The sequence below is a fragment of the Xiphophorus hellerii genome, chromosome 12, assembly GCF_003331165.1.
Source record: "Xiphophorus hellerii strain 12219 chromosome 12, Xiphophorus_hellerii-4.1, whole genome shotgun sequence".
Taxonomy (NCBI): domain Eukaryota; kingdom Metazoa; phylum Chordata; class Actinopteri; order Cyprinodontiformes; family Poeciliidae; genus Xiphophorus; species Xiphophorus hellerii.
In genome coordinates this window covers 34,434,951-34,460,764 of record NC_045683.1, presented here as the reverse complement: position 1 = coordinate 34,460,764, position 25,814 = coordinate 34,434,951, and the positions used below count along the sequence as shown (strand labels likewise).

The 25,814-nt window shown below is 38.1% G+C and overlaps 1 protein-coding gene across 1 annotated transcript; it reads right to left on the bottom strand.

Annotated features, from left to right (window-relative positions):
• On the bottom strand, positions 1-24,367 carry ak6 (adenylate kinase 6). Its single transcript, XM_032579376.1, has 5 exons — positions 24,259-24,367; positions 14,068-14,160; positions 8,226-8,284; positions 3,910-4,055; positions 1-258 (listed from the first exon to the last, which is right to left on the bottom strand). The coding sequence occupies exons 1-5, from the start codon at positions 24,290-24,292 to the stop codon at positions 69-71; spliced, it is 522 nt and encodes a 173-aa protein (XP_032435267.1). The 5' UTR covers positions 24,293-24,367; the 3' UTR covers positions 1-68.
• Positions 24,368-25,814: the final 1,447 nt, after the last annotated feature.

Below are 25,814 nucleotides of genomic sequence, written 5' to 3'. Positions count from 1 at the left end.
TACTAAAAAATGCTCATTTATTTGGTAGAAATACATTTATTCTTCAAAAAAAAAGAGAACTCCAGGTTTTAGTTATGATCCTTTATCCATTGCTCAGTCCACTGAATTAGTTGCTGGAGGTTTTTCTCAAGGTCCTCAGGGGTGTTACTTGGTAACTGGTGGACAATCTCCTCAGAGTAGGCCTCCATGGCTTCCTCATAAATAGTTTGGAAGATCTCACACTGCACATTGTCCTGTAGTTTCTTTCCAGTATAACCCCTGTAAGCAAATGAAAAGACAAGAACATATCCAGTTTTAGAGGGTATATTTGGCATCTGTTGTAAAAAAAAATATTGGACTGATAATGTTGACTGACATCAACATTATCAGTGAATATGTCTATGGGTATGCAGTTTCATAGAGTGATATAAAAGCATCCAGACAGTGGTGCAGAAAATACTTTCAACAATAGGTAAAGGTAATTTTATTTATATAGCACATTTTCAGCAACAAGGAAGCTCAAAGTGCTTTAGGTGAATTAGACGAAAATACAAACAAAATAACAAACCTAAAAGAAAGAGAAAAAGGCAAGGGAAATAACAAAAAACTAAAGTGCTCCACAATTTATAAACTAATATTTTCTGTTTCCATGTTTGATTCTTGTTCTGGATTGCTATTAGTAAGTATTAGTAAGTTGGATGCGATCTTTCCTGAACTGCAAATCTCAGCAAGAATTGCATCCAACTTGCAGCTCTGATCCTACAGCATGTTAGTCTGAGCAGTAGCTAGTTGGCCCAATCCATCACACTGATCAGGCAGCTTGACAAGGGAGAAAATAGCTGCCGACGTCTTTTTATATTTGTTGACAAACGAGGTATCCCGCCAACTCCAAACAGCAGAAATCTTGTTATGAATCTAAATAAATATAGATCCTCCATGTCTTCCAGGTATAATGTGAACAGACAAGAATTTTTGTAAACATCCCAAGATTCCAAACTGTATCCTGCCGAATATGTCCTCACAGAACACTTTGCTCAGTCGTCTTGTTGAGAAAATTTGATCAATTGCATTGAGAGACCAGTTGACCAGATCCATAATTTGTAGATTCGGATGATGTGGAAAAAGAGGTTCTAAAGAGCAGTACAGAAACAGAGCAAGCAGAGCAAAGATGGGTATGGAGGGAGCAGAGGAAAAAAGCCCAATAAAAGCCTTTAACCTTTTGAGAGGGCATTGCAAGTGCCTCAGTGAGAAGTCGCATGGCATTTTCAGACTGTGTCCAGCAACCCTGAATACACACATGCAAGTCATTTTCCTGTCCCTTCCATCACCTTTCTGGGATATGTTTTCAAGAATGGTCGCTTGAAGACTGGTCCAGAACAAAATTCGATCTATTCGTAACTGGCCGGTCCCTTCTTCTCACAAACAGCTTCAGAGCTTTTTGGGCTTCGCCACCATTTCATTAAGAATTTCAGTCAGATTGTGTCCCCTGTCGCCCAACTGACCTCCCCCAAGAGAGAGTTCATTTGGTGCCCCCAAGCAGAACAGACCTTTTAACTTCTCAAAAGCAGATTCTCTGAGGCCCCCATTGACCTGACGCCTCGACCCAGTTTATATCGAAAGTGGATGCCTCCGATTCTGGTGTGGGTGCTGTGCTTTCCCAGATCTCTTCCATTGACAAGAAACTTCACCCATGTGCCTTCTCCAGACGACTCGCCTCCTTGGAGAAAAACTACGATGTCGGAGATAAGGAACCGCTAGAATTCAAGTTGGCCCTTGAAGAGTGGCGACACTAGCTAGACAGAGCTGAACATCCAGTGGAAGTCTGGATCAATCACAAGAATCTAGCGTATCTGCAACAAGCCAAACATCTCAATCCACATCAGTCCAGATGGTCCCCTTTCTTCTCACCATTTAATTTAGTCATTTCTTAGAGACCAGGCTCCAAATATACCAAACCTGATGCGCTGTCTCGCCAGTTTTCCCAAGACGATGATAGCCAGTACAATTGCCCCTTCCACATGTTTTGGGGGGGCCCTCCCCTGGAAGTTCATGGACTAGGTTGTAGCCACCCAACATGAACACAGAGGATGAAACAAGAACTTCAATCTACATTACGTTGTCTGTGTGCTTCCAACCCGTCGTACTGTAGTTCACATTTCATGTGGGTAGAATATGCACACAATGCTCACGCCTACTCAGCCATTGGCTCATCTTCTTTTGGCGCTTCTTTGGTGTATCTTTTTCATCAGCTTCCCGCTGATGAAAAAGTGTTGTCTGTCACCTCTGTTTGTCATTGCATCTGCAAATATAGGCACACCTGGAAGAACGTCTCTGCTGCCCTGGACTGCACTTCTGTTCAGAATCACTTTCTGGCTGACCACAAAAGGGCTCCTGCACCTGTGTATCAACCTGGACAAAAGGTTTGGCTCTCCATCAGGGACATTTATCTAAAGATGTCTTCTAGCAAGTTTTTTCTCAGGTTTATTGGTCCCTTTGAAATTCAATCTCTTCTCAGCCCCATCTCTGTTCACCTTAAATCTTAAACAACATATTCATATTGCATGTAATATGAAGATTGCAAATTAACCAAAGTACTCTAATGTGGTATAGATTTTGTTTATTAGTTACTTAACATCTAGCTACATGTAGTTTTTTTTTACTATGTACCGCATTAACCATTTTGTGAAATTTAATACATGTGATCTCTTGTAACTATATAAAATACTTGCAAGACACTGAAGATGCATGTGCTAACTTATTTAACAGCAGATGTATGAGGCCATGCAACTCCCTAAATTTGTGATAAGCACCGTTTAATACATAAAGTTTCAAACAGCAGCCCTCACAAACAGGTTGGCCAAATAATTTGAGATGATGGGGCATTCAGACTGAGAAACAACTACCTGAATGGTTTCAGTTTGACAGTACAGACTGACTAATGCAGTCTACTAATCCAAATTGCCCACACTGGCACCTGACTAACATACTGAAGAATAAGAACTACCCGCAAAGAGCAAGCTACGGTACCGAAGCGATTTTATTGACAGCTGACCGCATTCGTTGATTGGCTTGTGATTTATAACACTGAAAACTCCAGACAACATTGGAACATGCTGAGGACGGAGGAGCATAATTATGAGTTTAATCAGGAGAAGCGCCAGGAACGCATGCATTAAGTTTTGCAGAGAATGACCGTATCTTAGCAGGCCATTCTGCTGCTGCTAGCAGCACATCAATTTGAAGAATGGACAGCAGTAAAAGGAGAAATGGTCCAACTGTGGTCAGCTTTCTGACGGAGTAGTTGCAGTTTTGCACCAACAGTGTAAAACACCGGAACTACATAATATTAGCTTGTGATGTGAATTTTATTTTTCCTTTGGATGTAAAAAAAATACATAGTTCATGGGTGGCTATGTGGCTACATCCTTTAACTGTATTACCTAAACCGAAAAAGTGGCACAGTGTAATTATATTTATATGTATAGCAAAACAATCTACTGATCTGAGTCTTTATGTTTGGGACAGCAATGAATTTCTACGAGACATAATTAAATATCTGGGTTTATTTTAGTCCATCAGAACCTTGAGGTTCTCCATTGTTGAGTGTCTCTGCAAACATCAGCAGAGAGTTGACCACAGCTGTTGCTCACGGCCTGTCCACAATACTGAGGAACAAAGAGAATAATGGAAAAGCTCACTACCTGGGGTAAAACCGAACTGCACATTAACCTGCTAGTGTGCCACCTGCCAGTGGAAAACTACCTTAAAAAGAGCTGTGTTGGCACTGGAAATTTGCATTAAAATAAAATAACCAAGAAAAAAAACATCCAAAACATGCTTCAAAACAAAACAAAACTAATGACATGCTTGTCTGAATCCTCAAAAGGTTTTACAATGTTAAAAGGTTAACATAGGGGGAAAAAACTTTACCTGTCTTCAAGTCGGGTGTACAACTGGGTGTTGTCCGTGCGAAGTACAAAAACAATGTGGAACCATCGTTCAGGAAACAGGTCACAGCCATGATAATCTATGATTACACCACCTTCCACCATCTTTTGATCCAGTTCATCCACCACCTGTGCAATCCAGGAATCCAGATTATATTCATTAGCACCTATTCATCAAAGGTACCAATGTGGCCAATTTGGATTAATAGACAGCATTAGTCAGTCTGTACAGTCAAACTGAAACCACTCAGGCAGTTGTTTCTCAGTCTGAACACCCCCCATCTCAAATTATGTGGTCATCCTGGATGTGAGGGCTGATGTTTGAATCTTTATGTATTAAGGTGGCTTATCACAATCTGCTGGCATGGAGCAAAGCTCTAACTGAAAGACATCATTTCAAAAAGTGAAAATACAACAATTTGGATTTTAGATAAATTAGGTGTAAAGTTAGAGGACATGCTCATCTCAGCCTCCTGGTGGCGTTCAGTTTGTCACCTGAGGGTGCTACGAGGAAGCAGTGGCGTATCTAGGCCTGTTTTAGGGTGCTATATCACCCCTAAAACTGTATCTCAGCACCCCTGAATCAAGTTGCCACCCTTCCCGTAAAATACGGAGTCGTCCCATATTTGGCCGTTAAATGTGCGTCCTGTATTGAACCGATACATAACTGTCCGATAGAAACGCCTATCATACACACATCAACACTAAGTTTAACAATAATGACCAAAATAAAACACAGGAAATATTAAGGTCAGCTAAATTGTCGTGGCGGAGCTAAAGGACCCCAGGATGCTACGGACCAACGCTGAACGTCACCGTTGCCTAGAGACGGACACTACGCAGTTGCGGTGAGCTGCTATCAACCTGTGTCTTTTTAAAAAGTCCTCGACCTGATTCCATGTCCTTAGAAGCAAAAACTTTTTTAAAAATACAGACGTGAGTGAAAAGACGCGCATTACAAGTTGAACAATTTCAGAGAGGATGGATACTGTGGACATCAAAAGACAAAAAAAAAAAGTGTCTGTCGTGGCACAGTGTGCTGCTGTATATCGGACAGAATGGATCAGGAGAGGAACTGCAGACCCATCAGAACCTTAAGAACCAGAAATCTGCGTCTCTTCATCCTCAATCATCTCCTGAGGCTGACATGGTACAGAACATTTAGTTATAATTGATTAAGTTTTTTATTGTGATTTTAGCTGACTATTGTGGTTTGATTCTTTGCTTAGGATGTTGAGTTTGGATGATATTTAATAAATTATAGCATTAGCCAAAATAAGTGGCCATTTAATGAACAAATCATACGAATAGATTAATAGTAAATACATAAATATTTCCTACATTACATTACTTTCTGTGTTTTATGAAAAAATTTTGATATATTTTATGAATAATTGTCCAGTGGTCATTTAATGTGTTATTTCACTAATATTTTATTAATGTGGTTTGCCAGTTTGGATAATCTGACTTCCTATCAATGAAGAAAAAACATGCTAAGCAAAAATGCACCAGACCTGCAGGCCAGGGCCGGTTCTAGACGGGGCTGAGAGGGGTGCCAAAGAAATTATACTAAATAAATGTCTTTTTTAAATATTCAGTGGTAGATATTTTTGATTCACAATTTTCTTTTTAAGGTATTATTAAAAATACATGAAAATTATTTTTAATAAAAATTAATTTAATGAATTAAAAATTATGGTGCTGCTCTTTTAACTGCTGTATTGAGATAGGATCACACTTTCCATCTACTAAATCAGAGATCTGCAACCTGAATCTCTGGAGACACAAGTGGCTCTTTGGCTCCCATTATTAAATGATGAAATATTGCTCTGTTTTTGTTTAATTCTTTCTTTAAGTGTCTCCATAAAAACACTGTCTGCACGGGCCCCTGTGGTAAATTTGGTCTAGAACCAGCCTCTAAAAAAACATTAAAGACCATTATATATATTTTTTTAACCAGCTATAAGGGGGAAACTTGTATCACCAGCGCCTTTATTCAGATGACAATTTGTAATGCAAAATATTATGCTTAGTGATTTTTGCAATGGGCAATGCAGTACTTAATTAATTTAGAATTATTTTTATATTTCTGAATGAAATTGTGTACAGCATTGGCTTTATTTATTTGAAGAATATTTTATTGTTCTGTACAAAATGTTGTATGTGTGCAAAATATTTGGATAAATAATGGGTTAGTTTGATCCCGGTCCTTAACCTTGTTAATTACTCTTATTGGTCTTTTTTGAAGTTTGATTAGTGACTGTTGTGTTGTTTTGTAATTAATTTCTCAAATCTCTCTGGAGTCACTTAAATAAGGTCAAACTAAAGAACAGTGTAGAATGTTAGGCTGTTTCTGTGTGAACAGAAATGTGTTTGGTAGTGAAACTATAATTGACCCACTTCATGAACTGTGAACTGAAACAGTAAAACCCGACTCATCATGTCTAATTTTCCATAAATGGACATTCATTCTTGTTTAAAGAAAAAAGGCCAACAGCCGCAAAAAGTTCAGATAAAAATAAGGGTAATGCAATTTCTAAGTATGATTTTCAAATAAAGTTCAGGTTAAGGACTCATTTTCAATAGTCATTAACCTAGCTTGTCTAGCTTGATAATAAACTGGTTTTAGGTTTATTAATCCTATGCATTTAGCAAAATGTTCTTTAAATGACTGAAAATGCATAGTTTTAAGTAGATTTTATTTTAATTTCCGGGAGAGCAGACAACACTAGGACTGTGTCACTCTACAGCTGCTTGTGTCTCATTAATGTTAGCAGATGTTGGCAGGTATGATGTGGTCTTGAGATTCTGTTTCAAACTGAGTTTATACAGCTCTGGGAAAAATTGAAAGTTTCTCTGATGTTACTCTTTATAAATATATGTTTGAGTAAAATGAACATTGTTCTTTTGTTCTGTGAATTACTGACAACATGTCTCTTAATTTTGTTTGTGAATGTATGTTAATAAGCAGTTAGATCTAGAAAACCACACCAACGAATATCTTCTCATGGGTCTTAGCCCTGCTGGGGGCTAAGCACCCCTAAAAATCAGATCCTAGAATCGCCCCTGCTAGGAAGATCAAAAAACCTTCCTGAGATCGATTGGTAGATCGCAAACAATGTACTGGACACCCAATGTTGTAGGGTATCCATTCCGTACAATCAAGCATCAGTGGTTACAAATAGAGGAAGAAAATCATATTTGTCAAAGGATATGGTACAACTGATTTGTCACAACTGATTTGTTATATATATATATACATATATATAAATCAGTGACGTGCGGTCAGGGGAAGCAGAACCTCACCTGTCAACATGGAAAAATAATATATAATGACAAAATAATTTATATTGCTATTTTCACCCTGTGGTTTGTACTATAAAGTATTTATTTTCTATTTAGCTTAACCAATTCTGATTATTTTTTCTTCAAAATCGCTGAATTTTCCCATTTTCCCATTCAAATGCGCAGAAGCGAAGCCGGTGAGGCAGCAGCGAGTTGAGCCTCACCTGGGATTGATCAGCCTCTCACTAACTGCACTGGCTGCCATTCTATGGTAGAGTGCGGCAGAGAACAGATTGGAGGTGAGGCAGGCAGTACTCCTGCCTCATGGCAGGGGGCGCTCATGATCCCAGCCACTGTGACTCCACAACTGCAGAGTAAGAGACAGTAACAGCGAGCTAGTCATACAGTAAAGTGCAGCAATATATTTATAGTTTTCTCCTCGTATCACAGCAATCACTTATAAATAATCGCAAAATAAACATTAAACCTAAAACCATACTACTGCAACAGACTGAATGTTCCTTTCTTTGTGTGGGAAATATTTAAGTGCTTTTTTTTTGTGGTGTTGTTGTCCGTTGCTATGGCAACGAGTCTGCGCGTAGAAAGAAGTGGTTTTGACTTGTACTTTAACAGTTTCTCCCTTTGCTGTGAAGCATAGCACGATATTAATAATACCTAAATTTCCATGTTTTATTGACTTAATGGAATTATTCTACCGTGGCTATGGATGACATGTAAAAGAATTATCTTTTTACCCTCCAGCGTTGTCCGCATGCGCAAAATTTCCTTATGTTAACAATAACCTGCAGGGGTTTTTTATTTGTATATCTGATTATGATTAAGCAAGTGCCTCACCAGCTATGAACCTCACCGCTCATCACTGTTATATATATATAGATACAATATATTACTATTTACTGCCAAATCAGCACAAAAGTATAACTATCCTAGGTGATGTAATAAGAATGGGACAAAAAACAGTGGTTTGAAAAGGTTAGAAAAAATTTAACTCACCCGGTCCTCATCCAAAACAGGGCACTGGTACTCCTCATCATACCCGTCATAATATTGGCCTGGGGAAAGATTTAGAAAGTATTTCACTCATAAATAAATTGGTAAAAGATGGTGCTGACAACTTTTGCTTTAATTAAAAATACTCATGCCTGACACTGTCATTGGACCATTTTATAACATGCATTATTTCAATTTAGTTTTCATTTCACAACAAATGACATCTTAAAGCACTTACAAAATTGATTCAATCAAATGATTCCAAATAGATTCCAAGTGAAGTAAATAGACTGCAAATTGATTAAAATTTTCAATGTAGTTGAGATCAGTTTATTATTCAAATTGGTTAAAAAAGAAAATGGTATTGTTACGCCCGCCGCAGTTGAACGAGGGAGGAAGGGATAACATGATGACCACAATAAAATAAGCCTTTATAAATCAATCAATCAATTTTACTTATAAAGCACCCTTCATACTAAAAGCAGCTCAAAGTGCTCTACAGATCAATAAAAGCAACTACCCACCCCAACCCCACATGGAAAAACACACAACTGTATGGAAAATGCACAGATTAAGCAGAAATGATTCAATTCAGGAAATGCAGTTAAAAAGATGGGTCTTAAAGCATGCTCTTAAAGACAGCAAAGTTTTCTGCAGCCCTCAGGTTCTCTGGCAGATCATCCCACAAACAGGGCCAAACAGGAAAGAAGCCTCACTATCAGTGTGAGTTCTGACTCTTGGAACCAGGGGCGCCATATCCACCTTATTTCTGGGTGGTTTACTGTGGAAACGATTATGGGTCTTACTTCCGGCGCCCACTGGAAGTAGCAGTATTTCATTGTAATTTGTAGGGTTTTTTGCTAATCTATATTCATGATAGAACTTACATCTCTCTTTTCGGTTATAATACAATATTTAGCTGAACTTGTTCACGGACACACCGTCTGCTATCAGAGAGCTGCTCTATCAGAGAGCTGCTCAGTACAGAGGATCGTAATTGTGAGTTTAATCACGGGGAGTGACAGGAACACCATCATTACGTTTTGTTACGGAATGACCGTGAATTAGCAGCGCTGCTAGCAGCTCGTTTTTCTGAAGAACTGACAGTAATAAAGAAGAGAAAAGCAGAGAAGCTGGTCAGAGATCTGAGCTGACGTTCTGCGCCGACAGTGTAAAACACCAGAACTACATAATATTAGCTTGGTGTGATGTGAATTTTATCTTTCGTTTGTATTTAAAAAATAATAAAGTTCATGATCTGAGTCTTTATCATTATGTTTGGGCCAGGAAAAATTTTTATAAGACAAAATATCTGGGTTCATTTAGTCCATCACAACCAGAACCTGGAGGTTCTCCGTTGCTGAGTTCTTTAATAATCAGACCAAGTTTAATTTGTGGCAGCAACAGGTGAGTCTTGAAAGTGCTCCCAAAACAAAAGCGGTAGTTTTCATTGCCTACCGAAAGATGTGGAAACAAGAAAAATATAATTATAAAAATAAAATTAAAAAATTATTAAAAAAATAAAATAAAATTATACATTTTTTATAAAATTATAAAAGAATATAATTTCAGATTTTTGTATAACTTTTCTTCAGGTTAACTTAGAAAGTGGGCTACTATTGTTACAGGTTAATTATCTAAACTACAGAAAAGTTATTGCTAGGGATGCTCAACTGTGAAAAATTGGACTGATGTTAATATGCGATAGTAATACTGCTGTAATGTTAGATTCACCAATATTTTGTCTTTTTTTCATTCAATTACTCAATTAATCGTAAGAATAATTGTTAAGATTACTCGATTACTAAAATATTTGTTTACAACAGCCCTACTCACAACTATGCTATGAAGATGCTACAAGCCAATAACCCAATATGCTGAAAATATGTGTATTTTCAGAATGTGAAGAAATCAGGGATGAATTTTCTGTTGTCTTTTATCCTTGGCTTTAGCCTGCGTCTACCAGTATGTCTCAGAAGTCAATGGACTGCTTCCCGTTTGACCAGCAGACTGAGCCCCTCCCTGTGTCCTGGGTTGGCAGTATAATAAGTCTCTATAGAGCTGTGCGTTTTAAATGTTGAATATATATTTAGCAATATACTGAGTGATATGTGTGTGTTCTTAAGACTATCACTGTTAACTGTTATTTATAGTTGTAAGTTTATTTTTAGTATTTTTACTTTATTTACTCATTTTTAATTTTTAATGTCTGCTATGCTGGGACAAACAACCTCCCACACCCCCGGTCAATAGGGGAACAATAAAGTATTATATTAATACTACCTTGTTATGATATAACAAGTTATTATATAAAAAATGTATTGTAATGTACAATTGAAATACAAATAAACAAAATTCAGACTCAACGGTGTAAAACTGTCCCTTCTTTAAGATTTCCAGTGTATATGTAAATGTGGTGTTTCAGGGAGCTGAAATAACACCCAGGTCCAGGCTATCCTCTGACTTCTGATTTTGGGATGTTGACAAAAAATGACTTGTCAACTTTCCTAACTCTAACCCAACACCCCATTACTGTTATTCTAACCGGGCTAATGGAGAGTTTAAAAACAATATTGCAATGAGACCTTTTAAAATACAATTTTTCTTCAAAAATTTATATCCAAGAATATAACTCTATTACTATGTGGCTCTTTCTCTTTAAATTTGTGGGATTACCTCCCACTGATGAATAAATAAAAACATAAATACATACATCTTACTGATTAAGTTGCAATAGTGTTCAATACAATCTACATTTTTACTTTACACTAATAATTTTATTGGCACACTTTATACGCAAAAAAATTATAGATTTTAATGAGTTTTATTAAGAAATATTTGCTCCTAGAGGGAAGAACTATGCTGCTTTCGTGATAACTTCTCCACCAACATGAAGAGTGATTTAACCAATTTTAAAGAATAGATTTGTGCTACGTTATACATTTAGAAAATTTGGGTTTCAGCACTCTTTTTTAGAAATAATCAAAATTATCTACACACTCAAGTGTGACTAACAACTAACGGAACAAGATCAACTTGCGGGACTAAACAGGGAGACCCATTGTCACTCCTGCTCTTTATTATTGCACATGAAGTAATTGCTCCATTTAAAGTTTTTAATTATCTATCCCAACATCCAAATGGCGGAGTTAAATCCAATTCAATTGTGACTCTCACTAGAAATGTTTGGCAGCATCTACATAGAAAAGTAGACACCTGTCCCTTCACTCAGGGAACAGCCTCAGTGTAGAATAATCCAAAACTAAAAATTAAGGGAAAAATTGTTTGAAGGAGCTGGCATACAAAAGGGATTGACAGTATAAATTTCTTCTTCCAAAATGATACCTATGGTCATTTCAACAATCTCAAGAATTATATAATCAAAATAACAAAGATTTCTGGAAGTTCTTGCAACTGATTATCTATGAGGCAGCCTGCCTCACAAAATTAAAGAAACCTGAGGTAATCATACCCACTGAGTCACCAATATACACTTTGTTTAATAAATTGAAAGATTCTCCAAGACGAGTAAATTGTATTTATAACTATTTGATTGAGAGCATTTGCAACATTAATTTAAAGACTTTAAAAAGGTATGGAAATCAGAACTAAACAAAAAGTTCAGCAAGGACGAGTGGGGTGCAATACTCAAATAAATGTTAGCCCATGAGGGATGCACGCTCCAAATTGATACAGTTCAAAATTCTGAACAGACTATATTGGATGCTAGCTAAATTATTTAGAGCTAGAATGAGTAATTCCAATATTTGCAGGCGATGTAAACAAAGTCCAGGAGACATGCTTCATATGTTCCTCACGTGTCCGAGTCCAATGTCTTATTGGCAGGAGGTCATGAGAAGAATTACAGCACCATTAACTCCAACTTAGTCTTGACACCTACACTGAGACTTTATAACTTCTTGGATTATAAAGTCAAAATAGGAACAAAAAAAAAAGCACAATGGTTAAAAATAGCTCTCACCATGGCAAGGCGGGTCATATTAAGACACTGGAAGGGACAAAATAACCCTATTTAAATAAACACCTGTACAGAATGTTCAAGTGCAACAACTTGCTGGAGTTTAAAGCTTAGCTGTCACTACAGGATATCGATGTAGCTATAAAATGCTGCCACCATGTTTTGGTCCCAAACCACCGCAAAATGTCAACCCCAGCTCCGTGGTGATTTACTTTTTGGCATTCAGAACCAAGGATTTGATGCTTTGCTTTGCATTAAAGAAAGGAGAGATCTGCCTCAATTAGCAGTGGGTTTATATTGGCCAGGACTATCTGGCAGAGACCCAAAAGAAGAGGAAAGCTTATCCCCCTATCAAAAAACTCCTGAAAGAAAAGGGTCTCCACTTTCAAACCCGCTGCCAGCTAAGCTCTGTGTTGTTTGGCCACATATAACAGCGCAGCTGAAGTCATGAAGGATGTGCAGATGACGGGGCTTGCACCTGATTACAGAGATAACAATGGTCCCCCACAGCACCGCTGATGGAGTGACTGGACAGACTGTCCTCGAAGATGGTGGAGGAAAAGCGACGGAATCCAGACACACATGGAGAACATGGGGAAAAAATCTGGATTTTGTCACGATGCCTCCTTGCCAAGATAATTCATTTAACACCCATGTGGTATGATTTGCAATCATATTGATTTGATCCAGCATATGGAATAAGAATGGAACATTTTCAGAGACATTGTGAGACATTATTATAACCATCTCTCATTTAGCCTTCACCAATGTTAACAATATTAACATTACTTTACTGATTGCTATAAATAGATTAGATATTAGGTTTAAAGGATCTAATTGTGCACTGAGCTGATAGTCATACTGAGCTATGTTGGTTTCCACTTGAGAGAGGCCCCATACTCTGGGTATTTTTTCTCTCCAACCTGGACTCCCTAATGAGTCATTTTGTTTTGGAAGTCATTCCTTTACTATCTTCATTTGTATGTTTGAAAGTTACAAGTTTTTTTATTTCGGATTTTTACTCATGTTCAAATGTTAAGGTCACCCTGGATGTAAGAGGGATCAATTTAATTGGTGAAAAGATCTATGTCTCGGGGCGTGCTGTGGTGGCGCAGGGGGTTAGCATGCCCCACGTTTGGCCTTAGTCCTCGACGCGGACGTCGCGGGTTCGACTCCCGGTCCCGACGACCTTTGCCGCATGTCTTCCCCCTCTCCTCACCCTCCTTCCTGTCTGCCTACTATAGAAAAAATACGAGCCACTAGCGCCGCAAAAACTCTTCGGAGAAAAAAAAAAAAAAAGATCTATGTCTCAACAGCAATATAAAATTATAACTGAATGTTCACAGGAGATAAAATCCAAAGAAAAGAGGTCATAGCTAAGACCTCACTTAAAAGAAAACCATAAAAAACATTTAAAATTGGGGTTTAAGAAGAAATTTTACTCTTCCATCCAAATGAACATATGAGAGGCTTTGCTATACTAATTGCAAAGTAACTAGATTTCCAGGTATCCAAACAGGTTATAGACCAGGAAGGCCGTTTGGGTTTGATGAGGGAAACATTAGACTCAAATGACTTCAAAAGTGCTCAAAATAGAGTAAATGTTTCACTTTGTTTTATTGTGTCTGTATATTAATATGTATTTTATATTTAATCTTTTCTATTTTATAATTGCATTGTATTTTATGATTGTGTATAGCACTTTGGTCTTGTCAGTGTATAAAGTGCTTCATAAAGTTGGTATGGTGTGGTAATTTGAGATAACAGCTTGTAAACTTTTGATTTGGGGGATCAACATCAGGATGAAAGTCTCTCCCTCTCTATAATATTTGTACCAATGACATCTTTCTCTGTTGTGGGTCTTACCTTCATGTGCCAATTCACCAATGTTGACATATGTCAACCCTGTCTGTGCAGCCAACTCCTTTCCCAAAGTTGTCTTCCCTACTCCGGGTGTTCCTGTGGATGTGGATGAAACAAACATATTTCCACTATATTAGATTGAACACTCACAATTATATTCAGAGCAAACAAAGTGTCATTAAAATACAAATCATGCACTCTGTCAGATATTCTAGGTGAATGGGAGTGACCGATTTATTTATTTATTTTTTACATCTATGAGTGTCCTAATAAAGCCAGTAAATTTCAATTACAGCTAAAAAAACTATATCATAAAAAAGTTCTATATTTTTAGCCACCCATTTTAGAAAATGAAAGTGTTTAAACTGATTTAAATATTTGAAATATTTTAAGCCTTTATTTCTTGTATTTGTTTATGACTATAGCTTACAGAGAACACAGTCTCATTCATAGAAGGTTGAGTGGAAGGAAAAAGTGTGGTAGGAAAAATGTGCACCAGGTATTGAAGCGAGTGTAAGGAGGCGTTGCAAAGTACAAAATCCTGACCCACGGTGTTGTCGCAGCCCCTGGCGATACACTTCTGAATTTTTGTAAATCTGCACAGACTGAGCACACCACAGAGCAAAACCAGAAGACAAGAGATGTCTGAAAGGATGATACAACAACAACAGATCTTTAATATATTGTGGTGCTAAGCCGTTCAGTGATTTATAAACTAACAGTATTTTATAGTTTATTCTCTGAGCTACAGGGAGCCAGTGGAAGGACTTTAAAACTGGGGTGATGTGCTCCATCTTCCTGGTTTTAGTCAGAACAGCAGCTGCAGCATTCTGGATCAGCTGCAGCTGGAGGATTGATTTGTTGGACAGACCTGTGAAGACGCTGCTGCAGTAATCAATGCAACTAAAGATGAACACATGGATGAGTTTCTCTAGGTCTAGCTGAGACATTAGTCCTCTAATCCTGGAAATGTTCTTCAGGTGACAGAAGGCCGACTTTGTAACTGTTGTTATTCTGCAATAGCCAGCCCCACCCTAAACCTCACAACTCCCATGGACTAACTAGTGACCAGCTCTCTGTCTAACGGGTCCGGAAAATCTCTAAAACCCTCGAGTCTTACCCTGAGACAGGTCTAGGAGAAAATGGGGTATTACACTAACCCTAACTGCAGTGAAAGTCACAACACTAGACATAATGAAAATACAGACTAAAGTAATAAAAGTAAACAATAATAATAATACAAAATAAATTTGAAAGGTACACAAGCAAATAAATAAATAAATAAATAGAGGTGTCAAGGTTAGAATATGAATTTAGTTCTATATAGGTTTCCACTTTGTTTCAAAGTCTCCATCTTAAGTTGTAGTCTTGATGTTGTTTTTCCCATAATATAGACTTTTCTAATTCTATCTCTCCACTGTGTAATATTGGGAGGCCGTGGCCTCAACCAAGCATATGTTATACACTTCTTCGCAATCAGAAGCAAAACTCTGATCAAGTACTTATTGTCTTTGTCGATCATGTCCGAGGGGATTATTCCTAAAATATATACAGATGTATCCAGATCTAAATAAATGCCTAAAATACTTTATATACCTGTTTGCACATTTTTCCAAAACTTAACCATCTTCGGACAATCGCAAAATATATGAGTAAAATCCCCCACCTTTCCACAATTTCTCCAACAAAGCTGAGATGTTTTACCATATTTAAATGTGATAACTGGAGAGTTATAGTAACACATCTGCCGGTGAGGAAGCGAGTTGAGCCTCACCTGAGATTGATCAAACTCACTAACTGCACTGGCTGCCATTCTATGGGAGCATGCTCGTCCTGTCCTCCTGTCTGTATGTCGCCAATAAAATGGCTAAAAAACATTTAATGTATGAACTGATTTTCCATAATTTAGTTTATGTATATAATGTACAGTGTTTTTTGTCACCAACTGTGTGTGTAACGTGTTTCATGTGCGGAGGAGCGATCAGAAACCAGAGAACAGATTCGAGGTGAGGCAGGCAGTTCTCTTGTCTCAAGGCAGGGGGCGCTCATGATCCCAGACATTGTGACTCCACAACTGCAGAGTAAGAGACAGTAACAGCGAGCTAGCCATACAGTAAAGTGCAGCAATATATTTATAGTTTTCTCCTGGTAGCACAGCAATCACTTATAAATATTCGCAAAATAAACATTAAGCCTAAAACCATACTACTGCAACAGATTGAATGCTCTGCTCTTTGTGTGGGAAATAGCTGAGTGTTTTTTTAGGGGTGTTGTTGTTAGTTGCTATGGCAACAAGTCTGCGCGTAGTTGTGCTGATACAGAGAGCGAGAAAGACGTGTTTTTGAGTTGTACTTTAACGGTTTCTCCCTTTGCTGTGGAGCATAGAACAAAATTAATAATATCTACATGTCCAAGTTTGATTGAGTTAACGGAATTATTCTACCGCGGCAGCGCGGCTATGGATGACATGTAGAAGAATTGTCTTTTTGCCGACCAGCATGAGTCGCAAGTTGCGGTTTTGGGCTTGGAAATAAGCAGACATAAACCCCTGAATTTGTGTGACATCCAGGTAGTTTTAGTCAGACTGTTCCTGTCCATCATTTCCCAGATGATCCGTCCCGCTGCGTCTTTGTTAAAGTCAAGTTAATATATTACCTCTGAATTACGTCGAGCTTTGCGTTGCGCTCCAGATAATTGCAAACATGGAGACTAATATGAACAGCGCTATAAACGTGAAAACAGCCACGAATGAATGAGTTCGTAAATTTGTGCAATTAAACGCCATTATAATTATTAATATTAAGATAAGTGTCAAATCTGTGCAGCAGGACATCCAAGTCGTGGAGCCGCAGGAGGAGCTGCGTTACTCTGTGCCCTGCGCCGACAGCAAACACAAAACCAGGTAATGCAGAACCTGGACGCTGGGGCAGGGAGGAGGGACAGGTGTTCTACAATTCATTTATAATTTTTCAGACAATACAGGAACACACCAAAATACACACAAATTATAAACGTTTTTTTTGTACTGTTGTAACATGCCTACAGCATTCACAGTAATAAAGAGAAACAGGAACTCAAGATTGTGAATGCCTGCAGCATTCAAACTAATAATCGATCTCCTCTGCCTCCTCCTGGGATACTGCAGAATTACTCCGCTCAGTCAGAACCAGCGTTAATCAGCTAGCCAAGCTCTCAGGAAGTTTTGATTTAGTAACTCAGGATTGTTTATTTTGGTCCAACCTGCATTTGACTTTGAATGAATGTTTCCTTTTTTGTTGACATTATTCGATAGGCAGATTTATTTGACTCATGCATAGCTTAGGGCAGTGGTTCCCAAAGTGTGGGGCGCGCCCCCTAGGGGGGGCGAAGTGCCATTGCAGGGGGGGCGCGGGAAACGGTATGGATGGGAAAAAAAAAACAGTTACACAGAAGTGTTTCACTGTAAAGATGGTTTGTAGTGTGTTTTGTTGTAATCTGAAGTGTGAAATAAACTTAAGTGGAGTTTGAAAACAAATTATGTGTATAGGTTTATGTCTGGTTGAACGATGTGTGCCCAGTTGATTTTTTTTTCTTTTTTGGGGGGATTTTATTGTAATCCATAGGGAGGCCCAGAAAATCTTTGGGTACCACTGGCTTAGGGTATAGAAAGCCTTACTGTTAAATATTGTTTTACTGATTGCGGGTTTTTTTAGTTGTAATTTTGATTGAATAGCTTCTGTATTGTGCCTGCAAATATTTTGCATGTTTTTTGTCTAAATTAGGTAAATTTATTACCAGATAATTTTTTTTAATTTTGCCAGATCACGTAGTAGCATTTATACCTAAAGCAAAAAATTAACAGCCAATCCAGATGATCGGCAGTGATCGGCCCTCATGGGTGATTGGAATCGGCAGCAAAAAACCTGATCAGAGCCTCCATCCCTAGGTGAAACACCTGATGGCGGGACAGCAGGTGGCATGACGAGTAAAGATTACTGATGAGCGTCAATGAAAAACAGGAAGCAAATTAACAGGAGAGAAACTAAAGAAGACATAATAATAACACAAGAAAGGATAATACTAGTCAAAGGAAACTAAACAGAAATGCAGAAAGAACAAAATCCGAGAAAAAAAACTACGAACCTAACTAAATACAGAGGAATAAACCTGTATGGCAAGGCCTTTTGAGCAATAATTAATACAAGGGACTATGAATATGGCAAAAACAAACAGTGTTTTCAGATCAAAGGTAAGATAATATTGTTGAAGTGCCACGGCTTTGTTGATACCACATCTAATACTAAGAATTAAAATACATATTTTAAAATAATATAATAAAATATGTAAAATGCATATTTTACAGACCATAACAGTAATAAGGAACTTATTCATGTTTTAAATTAGATTTTATCCTGTATATTTAGTTCTTTAATATTGTTTCATGTCAGTTTTAATGTCATGATGCTGTAAGTGACTCCATTACATTTTCAATTTAACTCATTAGGATTTGATTAAGAGCCAGTTTTTTTCTTTGTAATTTCTGTACAGTAAAACTATAGATCTATAAATCAATAAGACAAGTCTATATAAAGATATAATACATGTTTCTGTCCAATATTTATGACATTAAAAGGATCAGGAACTTTTGTTTTTCCACTTAAAGCACTGGTTAGACAACCCTTGGAGCAGTGGTGCCCAACCCCCGGGCCGCGGACCGGTACCGGGCTGCGCAAAAAATAATTAAATATATCCGTTTTATGTATTATTGGTAGGCCTGTCACGATAGCAAATTTTGCTGAACGATTAATTGTCTCAAAAATTATTGCGATAAACGATAATATTGTTTGAAGACCTTTTTACACTGAAAATGACGTAATAATGCATGCGATTTCTCGCCAAAGATAGATACACTTTATTTTCAAAAGAACACTAAACACTTGAACTGATAAACAAAATAAACAAAACAACCACAAACAAAAATAAAATGGATTCTCAGTCTCCATTAACAAAAAATGTACTTGAAAAGAAACTAAACAACATAAAGCCAAAGTGGAAATAAATACTGCATTCAACCAAAAGAGTGCAGATTATGAAGTCTGTATATTATGTTGCCCTTCAGTAATAATTAGTTTTAAATAGAGAAGACGGGCACATCGACTACCTGATGCAATAGTTCACACTACATGAATTTTTGCTCCTATTTTTCCCCTTACAACAATCTTAAAACGTTGGTCTTTCTAAGATTGTGTGGTGTGTTATGGTAGATCTCGTTGCCGCTCTGATCTAAATCAGGGGTTTTCCCCGACTGGGATCGTTAACGCAGCCTGTTGAATGTGACAGGTAGCCAATCAGAAAGCGTGGATTGCTTTCTGAGGGGAAATTGAGGGGAATCCCAAACCCGAAGTCCAGCGGACATTGGAGATATGTGGAAACAACATTGTTTATTCAACATGCAAAGAATATAGAAATGACAAGGGGAGGAGTTGGAGCGAAATTACTACCGCAGTTGATAAACCCGGTAACTTTTCAGCTGTTCTTCGTTAACGTGGCGTAAATAGGTTCTAATGATTTTCATTCAGTCAGGACTTTACGCTGACACTAGCAACATGCATTGCAGGTAGATTGTAGTAAAGCGTTGATTAATGACTGGTTGATTAACTTGTAGCCATTATTTTGTGCCAATTGTTGGACACCACACGGCAGGAACGAACCATTATACCTAGGATCTCTGTCGGCTAATGTGTGGTCTGTCAGGTTTTGAAAATGGGCCGACAATCGGCCGACAGCTCTAAGATCGTGTCGTGTGCGCTGGGCTTTACACTAAGGAAATGAGGAAGGGAGGAGTCAGTGGAGAGCACTGGAGTTGAGCCTTTTTTCATTCGGTGTCATTAACAGAAAGAGAAAAAGGCCGGAAGAGACGATAATGCCGATAATTAAAATGACGTCGATAGTTTTAATTTATCGTACGATTAATTGATTTATCGTTTATCGCGACAGGCCTAATTATTGGAGTCTGAATGAGCTTTTATTTTGAAAAACCTTTAACCGGATTCTGTCGGTTGTCTTGCGAGCCAACAGGGAGTAAGAAACAGGCAAAATGAGTAATAAACAGTTATCTTTAGAAAGTTTTTTTACGAAGGGGAAAGGGCCCAGTGAAGAGGCTGAAGAGCCCACTTGCAAGAAAAAAAAAACATTTAACAGACAATACCAGGAGTCCTACTTGAGATATGGATTTGTCCCGGTAGGTGATTCTCATATTCCAAGCCCGCTCTGTGTCATATGTGGTGACTGGCTTGCTAATGAGGCAATGAAGCCGTCAAAACTGCTTCAGCACTTAGAGTCAAAACATCCCGGATTAAAAGACAAGCCCCTGGAGTATTTTGAAAGAAAAAAACAAGAACATGATGGACAGAAGAAATTACTGAGGGCCACCACAACAGTAAATGCAAATGCACTGAAAGCATCGTACTTGGTCGCTAATCGTATTGCTAAGGCTAAAAAGCCATTTACTGTTGGTGAAGAATTGATTTTGCCCTCCGCTAAAGACATTTGCCGTGAACTACTAGGAGAGGCTGCTGTTAAAAAGATCGAGCAGGTGCCTCTGTCGGCTAGCACCGTGACTCGCCGCATTGAAGAAATAGCTGAAGACATTGAGACACAATTGTTGGAGAGGATTAATGCATCACCGCGGTACGCCCTCCAGGTAGACAACTCTACAGATGCTGACAACAAGGCAACACTACTTGTGTATGTGCGATATATTTATCAGGAGGATGTGCATGAGGATATGTTATGTGCATTATTGTTGCCAACAAACACCACTGCCGCAGAACTGTTCAAGTCGCTGGATGGTTATATATCAGAAAAACTGAAATGGTCCTCTTGTGTCGGCATATGCACAGACGGAGCTGCTGCTATGACCGGACGGCTGTCTGGTTTAACTACTCGGATTAAGGAAGTTGCACCTGAATGTGAATCTACACATTGTATCATTCACAGGGAAATGCTGGCAAGCCAAAAAATGCCAGCAGAATTGAACAGCATATTGAATGATGTTGTTAAAGTTATTAATCATGTCAAAGCACAAGCCCTTAACTCTCGCCTGTTTGAGCAACTTTGTGAGGAGATGGACACAGAGCACAGACGCCTTCTCTTATACACCGAAATAAGATGGTTGTCCCGAGGAAAATCGCTGGCCAGAGTGTTTGAATTACGAGAAACACTGCAAAGATTTCTCTCAGAAAAGAAGTCACCGCTGGCAGCACATTTCAGTGACAAAGAATGGGTCGCAAAATTGGCTTACTTGTGCGACATATTCAACCTGCTCAATGAACGCAATCTGTCACTTCAAGGAAAAATGACAACTGTCTTCAAGTTGGCAGATAAAGTAGCTGCATTTAAAGCCAAATTGGATTTGTGGGGACGGCGAGTGAACAAAGGCATATTGGACATGTTTCAAACACTAGCGGGGATTTTGGGTGAGACTGAGCCTGAGCCTTCATTCTCTCAGCTGGTGCAGGATCACCTGTCTTTGCTTTTAAAGGAGTTCGAAAGCTACTTCCCAACCACAAAAGACCCACGAACTGGCAAGGAATGGATCCGCAACCCATTTGTCAACAAACCAGGTGAATCTAGCATGTCTGTGCAAGAAGAAGATCAGCTGCTGGAGATCGCAAATGACGGAGGCCTTAAAAATATGTTTGAGAAAGCAACTCTGCTGGTGTTCTGGATTAAAGTCATGGCAGAATACCCTGACATCGCCACCACAGCACTGAAAACCCTGTTGCTATTTCCGACATCATATCTATGTGAAGCGGGGTTTTCTGCAGTGACAGCAACCAAAACAAAACAACGGAGTAGACTGGGCATAAGCAACACACTTCGAGTGTCGTTATCCCCCATCAATCCCAGATGGGACCGTCTACTTGGAGAGAAACAACCTCAGGGCTCTCATTAATATATCGTTGTCATGAGTTAAAATTTTCATAAAAATAAAATGTTCTTTATATTCGTTTTTGAGGCGTATCTGTATTTTATTTTGAAGGGATGTTTAAACGTTACCATAGCTACCAGAGTCAGCGAGCGTTAGGGCAGTGGTCCACACGAGAAGAGGAGTAGAGCTTGTGAGTCTATTTAAAATATATTTATATTAATCTATTTCCAATTCAAAAATCGTGCGGCGTTCACGTGGCACAATTTTAGAGTTGTCGCCGATTTTCAAAACCTGAGAGACCACACACACAAAACGGTAAAATAAACAAAACAAAACCAAAAACTTAAGTATAACAGTTTCGATCATGCAGTGTGTGGTACGTGTCAGGAGCAACACACCACACCCGAACCAATTTCACTCACTGACATTCAGATTCCAGATAGAAACATTTGTAAAAACCCACTATTCATGAATTTAGAGTAAACAAACACGGCTGACAACGTAGTTTGTCAGCTTATTTTAAGTGATAAAAGATGTATAAAAAAGAAAAGGCGTTGGATAAGAGTAGAAAGAGCGCGAGTAGCGACTCTATTTGCTGCACTATATGGAGGTAAATTCTGTTGTTTCGTAGTTACACTACGAAAACCATCAATAGATGGTTTTCTGTTCTGTCGTTTCTTTAAACGTCTTCGGTTAATGACTGAGGTAGTAAATTGTTATTACAGTATTTGCTGTTTTAATGTTTACAATTACATTGAGAACAATGGGCACAAAATAACGAATACAAGTCCAGTTAACTAATTTTAAAACCAGGCATTAATCAATGTTTTACTAGTCACAATCTACCTGCAATGCATGTTACTAGTGTCAGCATCAAGCCCTGACTGAATAAATAACCTTATCATTATAATCTAATTATGTTACCTTAATAATAAATAGCTGAAAAGCTAACGGGTTTATCAATTGCGGTCGCAATTTCGCTCCAACTCCTCTCCTTATCATTTCTATGGATATTCCTTTACGAAATATTTAATAAACAGTCACGTTGTTTCCACATATAATCTCCGAAGTCCACCGGACTCTGTCAGCTGTTGTTTGTTTGGGATTCCCCTCTGTGCTTACGTCACTGCGCTTTCTGATTGGCTACCTGTCACATTCAACAGGCTGCGTTCTCGCTCCCACTCAGGGAAAACCCCACAGGCTGAGACAGGCCCGATTTTAGATCACGTTTTATGTAACACACCACACAGCAGGATTATTAGGATTATCGCATTGTAAATAGAACTCGAAACATTCTAGGATTGTCATGACGGGAAAATCAGGGCAGAAAATTAAAAATGATGCCATGCGACACCCCTCTCCCACCCCCGGGCCGCAGAAAACTGTCCAAACCTTGACCGGTCCGCGGTGACAAAAAGGTTGGGGACCACTGCCTTGGAGGACACAGATTGCAGAAAAGACTAAAAGGCTAAACATGCGCTACAGTCTTTGCCTCACTTGGTTTCATCCATAAGGTGTGCTAAGTGTGGCCCAACGCTGCGACGGTGAAAGTTACTCTGTATCTGTTCCTATTGTACGATTGTAACACATTTGATCATTTTGTCATTAAATCCTGTTAAACTTTTAACAAACTCTCATCATTTGTCCAAAGGTGAAACTTAAGGGGTTCATGGTCGGGACTCGGAACTGGTAAAAATGCACCTGGTTGTTGCACAAAGAGCAAAACGGTTGACCCACAACATTGGCATAAGGGAAACTGCTATGTGCTACAAGCAACAGACCATTTTAGTAACAGGTCTCAAACCACATGTTTACAGAATTTCAATTAGGCATGAACGCAATTCCTTACCTGCGAAGAGGTTCTTATCAGTTGTTGTAATAAACTGAATAACACAACAAAACTATTTATTAACCGCAGAGACTACTCTGGTAACGTCATGCTAAGCCATGCATGTAAAAGGCATGGTATAGCAATGTTTCTTGGACTGACCCCTTACTTGAACCAACACTTCCTATAAATTACGGATAAAATAAGGATTTCGAGTCAGTGTGAAACCCCTAGTCTAAAACATTTTAGAATCACTTTATGAATTGGAACCATGCCTTGTTAAGGAAACGTTACAGGAGATGTTCTCCTTCCCACTTTTCTACATAAACATCCACTGAGTGTTGAGTACTGCTAACACTAACACGAAACATATTTCAAATTACACTCGTCCAGCGTAGTTAGATCACAAACGTTATTAGGAAATGGGACATCAAAGTCGTAAACAACACCGTACCTGTTAACAGTATATTTGGTCGTTTAGTCATCATTGCTGAGCGTTAGGTTTCTGAAACGTGTCTTCTCCTTGTTCTTCTTCTTGTGTTTTATTGACGGATGGGAACCAACTTAAAGTGCATTTACCGCCACCTACCGGACTGGAGTATGACCATCAATGATATTCAGAAGAATATCTCATACAAAAAACTCATACAGATCTCAATGGTGTGTGCAAATTCACACACATAAATACATATATGTATGCATATACATACACACATATAGATATATACTTTTAAATACAATTAAATAACCTAGTGCTTTTTAAAAATGTAAGTAATTGATTTTTAGCAGATATTGATTCATTTCCTAAAACATTTATCATAGAAAATCCTTTTTCCTCTCTGTTTAATATTGACTTTAAATGCCGACGTTCCTATAAATACTTATTACATTCTAATAAGACATGTTCCACTATTTCCATCTGATTATAATAATTACAAGTCCCAGTTTCATGTTTCCCTTTTCTGAAAAGAGAACTAGCAAGTCCAGTATGACCAATTCTAAGTCTAGATATGACTACCTCTTCTTTCCACCTTCCATTAATACAACTATTACCCCCCACAGTCTTTTGAATTTTATATAAATCTCTACCAGTGTCATGATTAGCCCATTGTTCCTGCCAAACCTTAAGGATTTTATTTTGAATAATAGATTTACCCTCACTTTTGCTTAAAGGAATAGTAAAATATCTGATTTCAGGGCCTGTTTAGCTAATATAGCTACTTCCTCATCTCCTTCTATACCTACATGAGAAGGAATCCAGACAAATCGAACAAGACATTTTTTATTATGTAGCTGAACTAATAAGTGACATATACCTAATAATAAATCTAATCTACACGATTTGCCAGATTTTATACTTAATAATGCAGCTCCACTATCTGATGCAATTATATATTTACTTTCTTCCCTAATGTTATCATCAAGCAACCATTCTAAAGCTAATATAATGGCAGATAATTCAACTGTAAAAACTGCTAGATGATCTGTTGTTCTCCTTTTAATCATGACTTTATGGTGTGGAATATTCACAGCTGCTCCTGTTCTGCCACTATTTGGATCTTTAGATCCATCTGTATATATAATTATACTGTCTTTAAATCTTCCAAAATAATTATTAACTATAACCCATTCTGGACTCTTTCCCTTTTTAAGAAATTCCCCCAATTGCAGATCAACTTCTGGTGTGATAAATAACCCTGGTGGAATTGGTGACTGTGGAACTGTAAAACTATACTGGAACTGAGTCAAACCCAAATGTTGAGCTTTTATGTCCCCAACCCATCCAAAGCTATTACAATCAGATTTATGGTGTTCCCAAGAGTCCTGCAGCACAGCCTTAGTTGGATGTTCATATTTATGTCCCTGTAGATTTACCCAATACACATACATTAGCTTTAATCTTAATCTTAAAGGAAGCTCACCAGTTTCAACTTGCAAAGCAGCTATAGGAGATGATCTGAAAGCTCCACGACATATTCATAATCCTTGTGTTTGTTCACTATCAAGTTT

Coding starts and splice junctions, on each gene's coding strand:
- ak6 (XM_032579376.1), bottom strand. CDS start 24,292: ATGATGACTAAACGACCAAATATACTGTTAACAG. Junction 8,285..14,067: donor TGGTGAATTGGCACATGAAG/GTAAGACCCACA, acceptor ATCTTTCCCCAG/GCCAATATTATGACGGGTAT. Junction 4,056..8,225: donor CTGTTTTGGATGAGGACCGG/GTGAGTTAAATT, acceptor TGGATTGCACAG/GTGGTGGATGAACTGGATCA.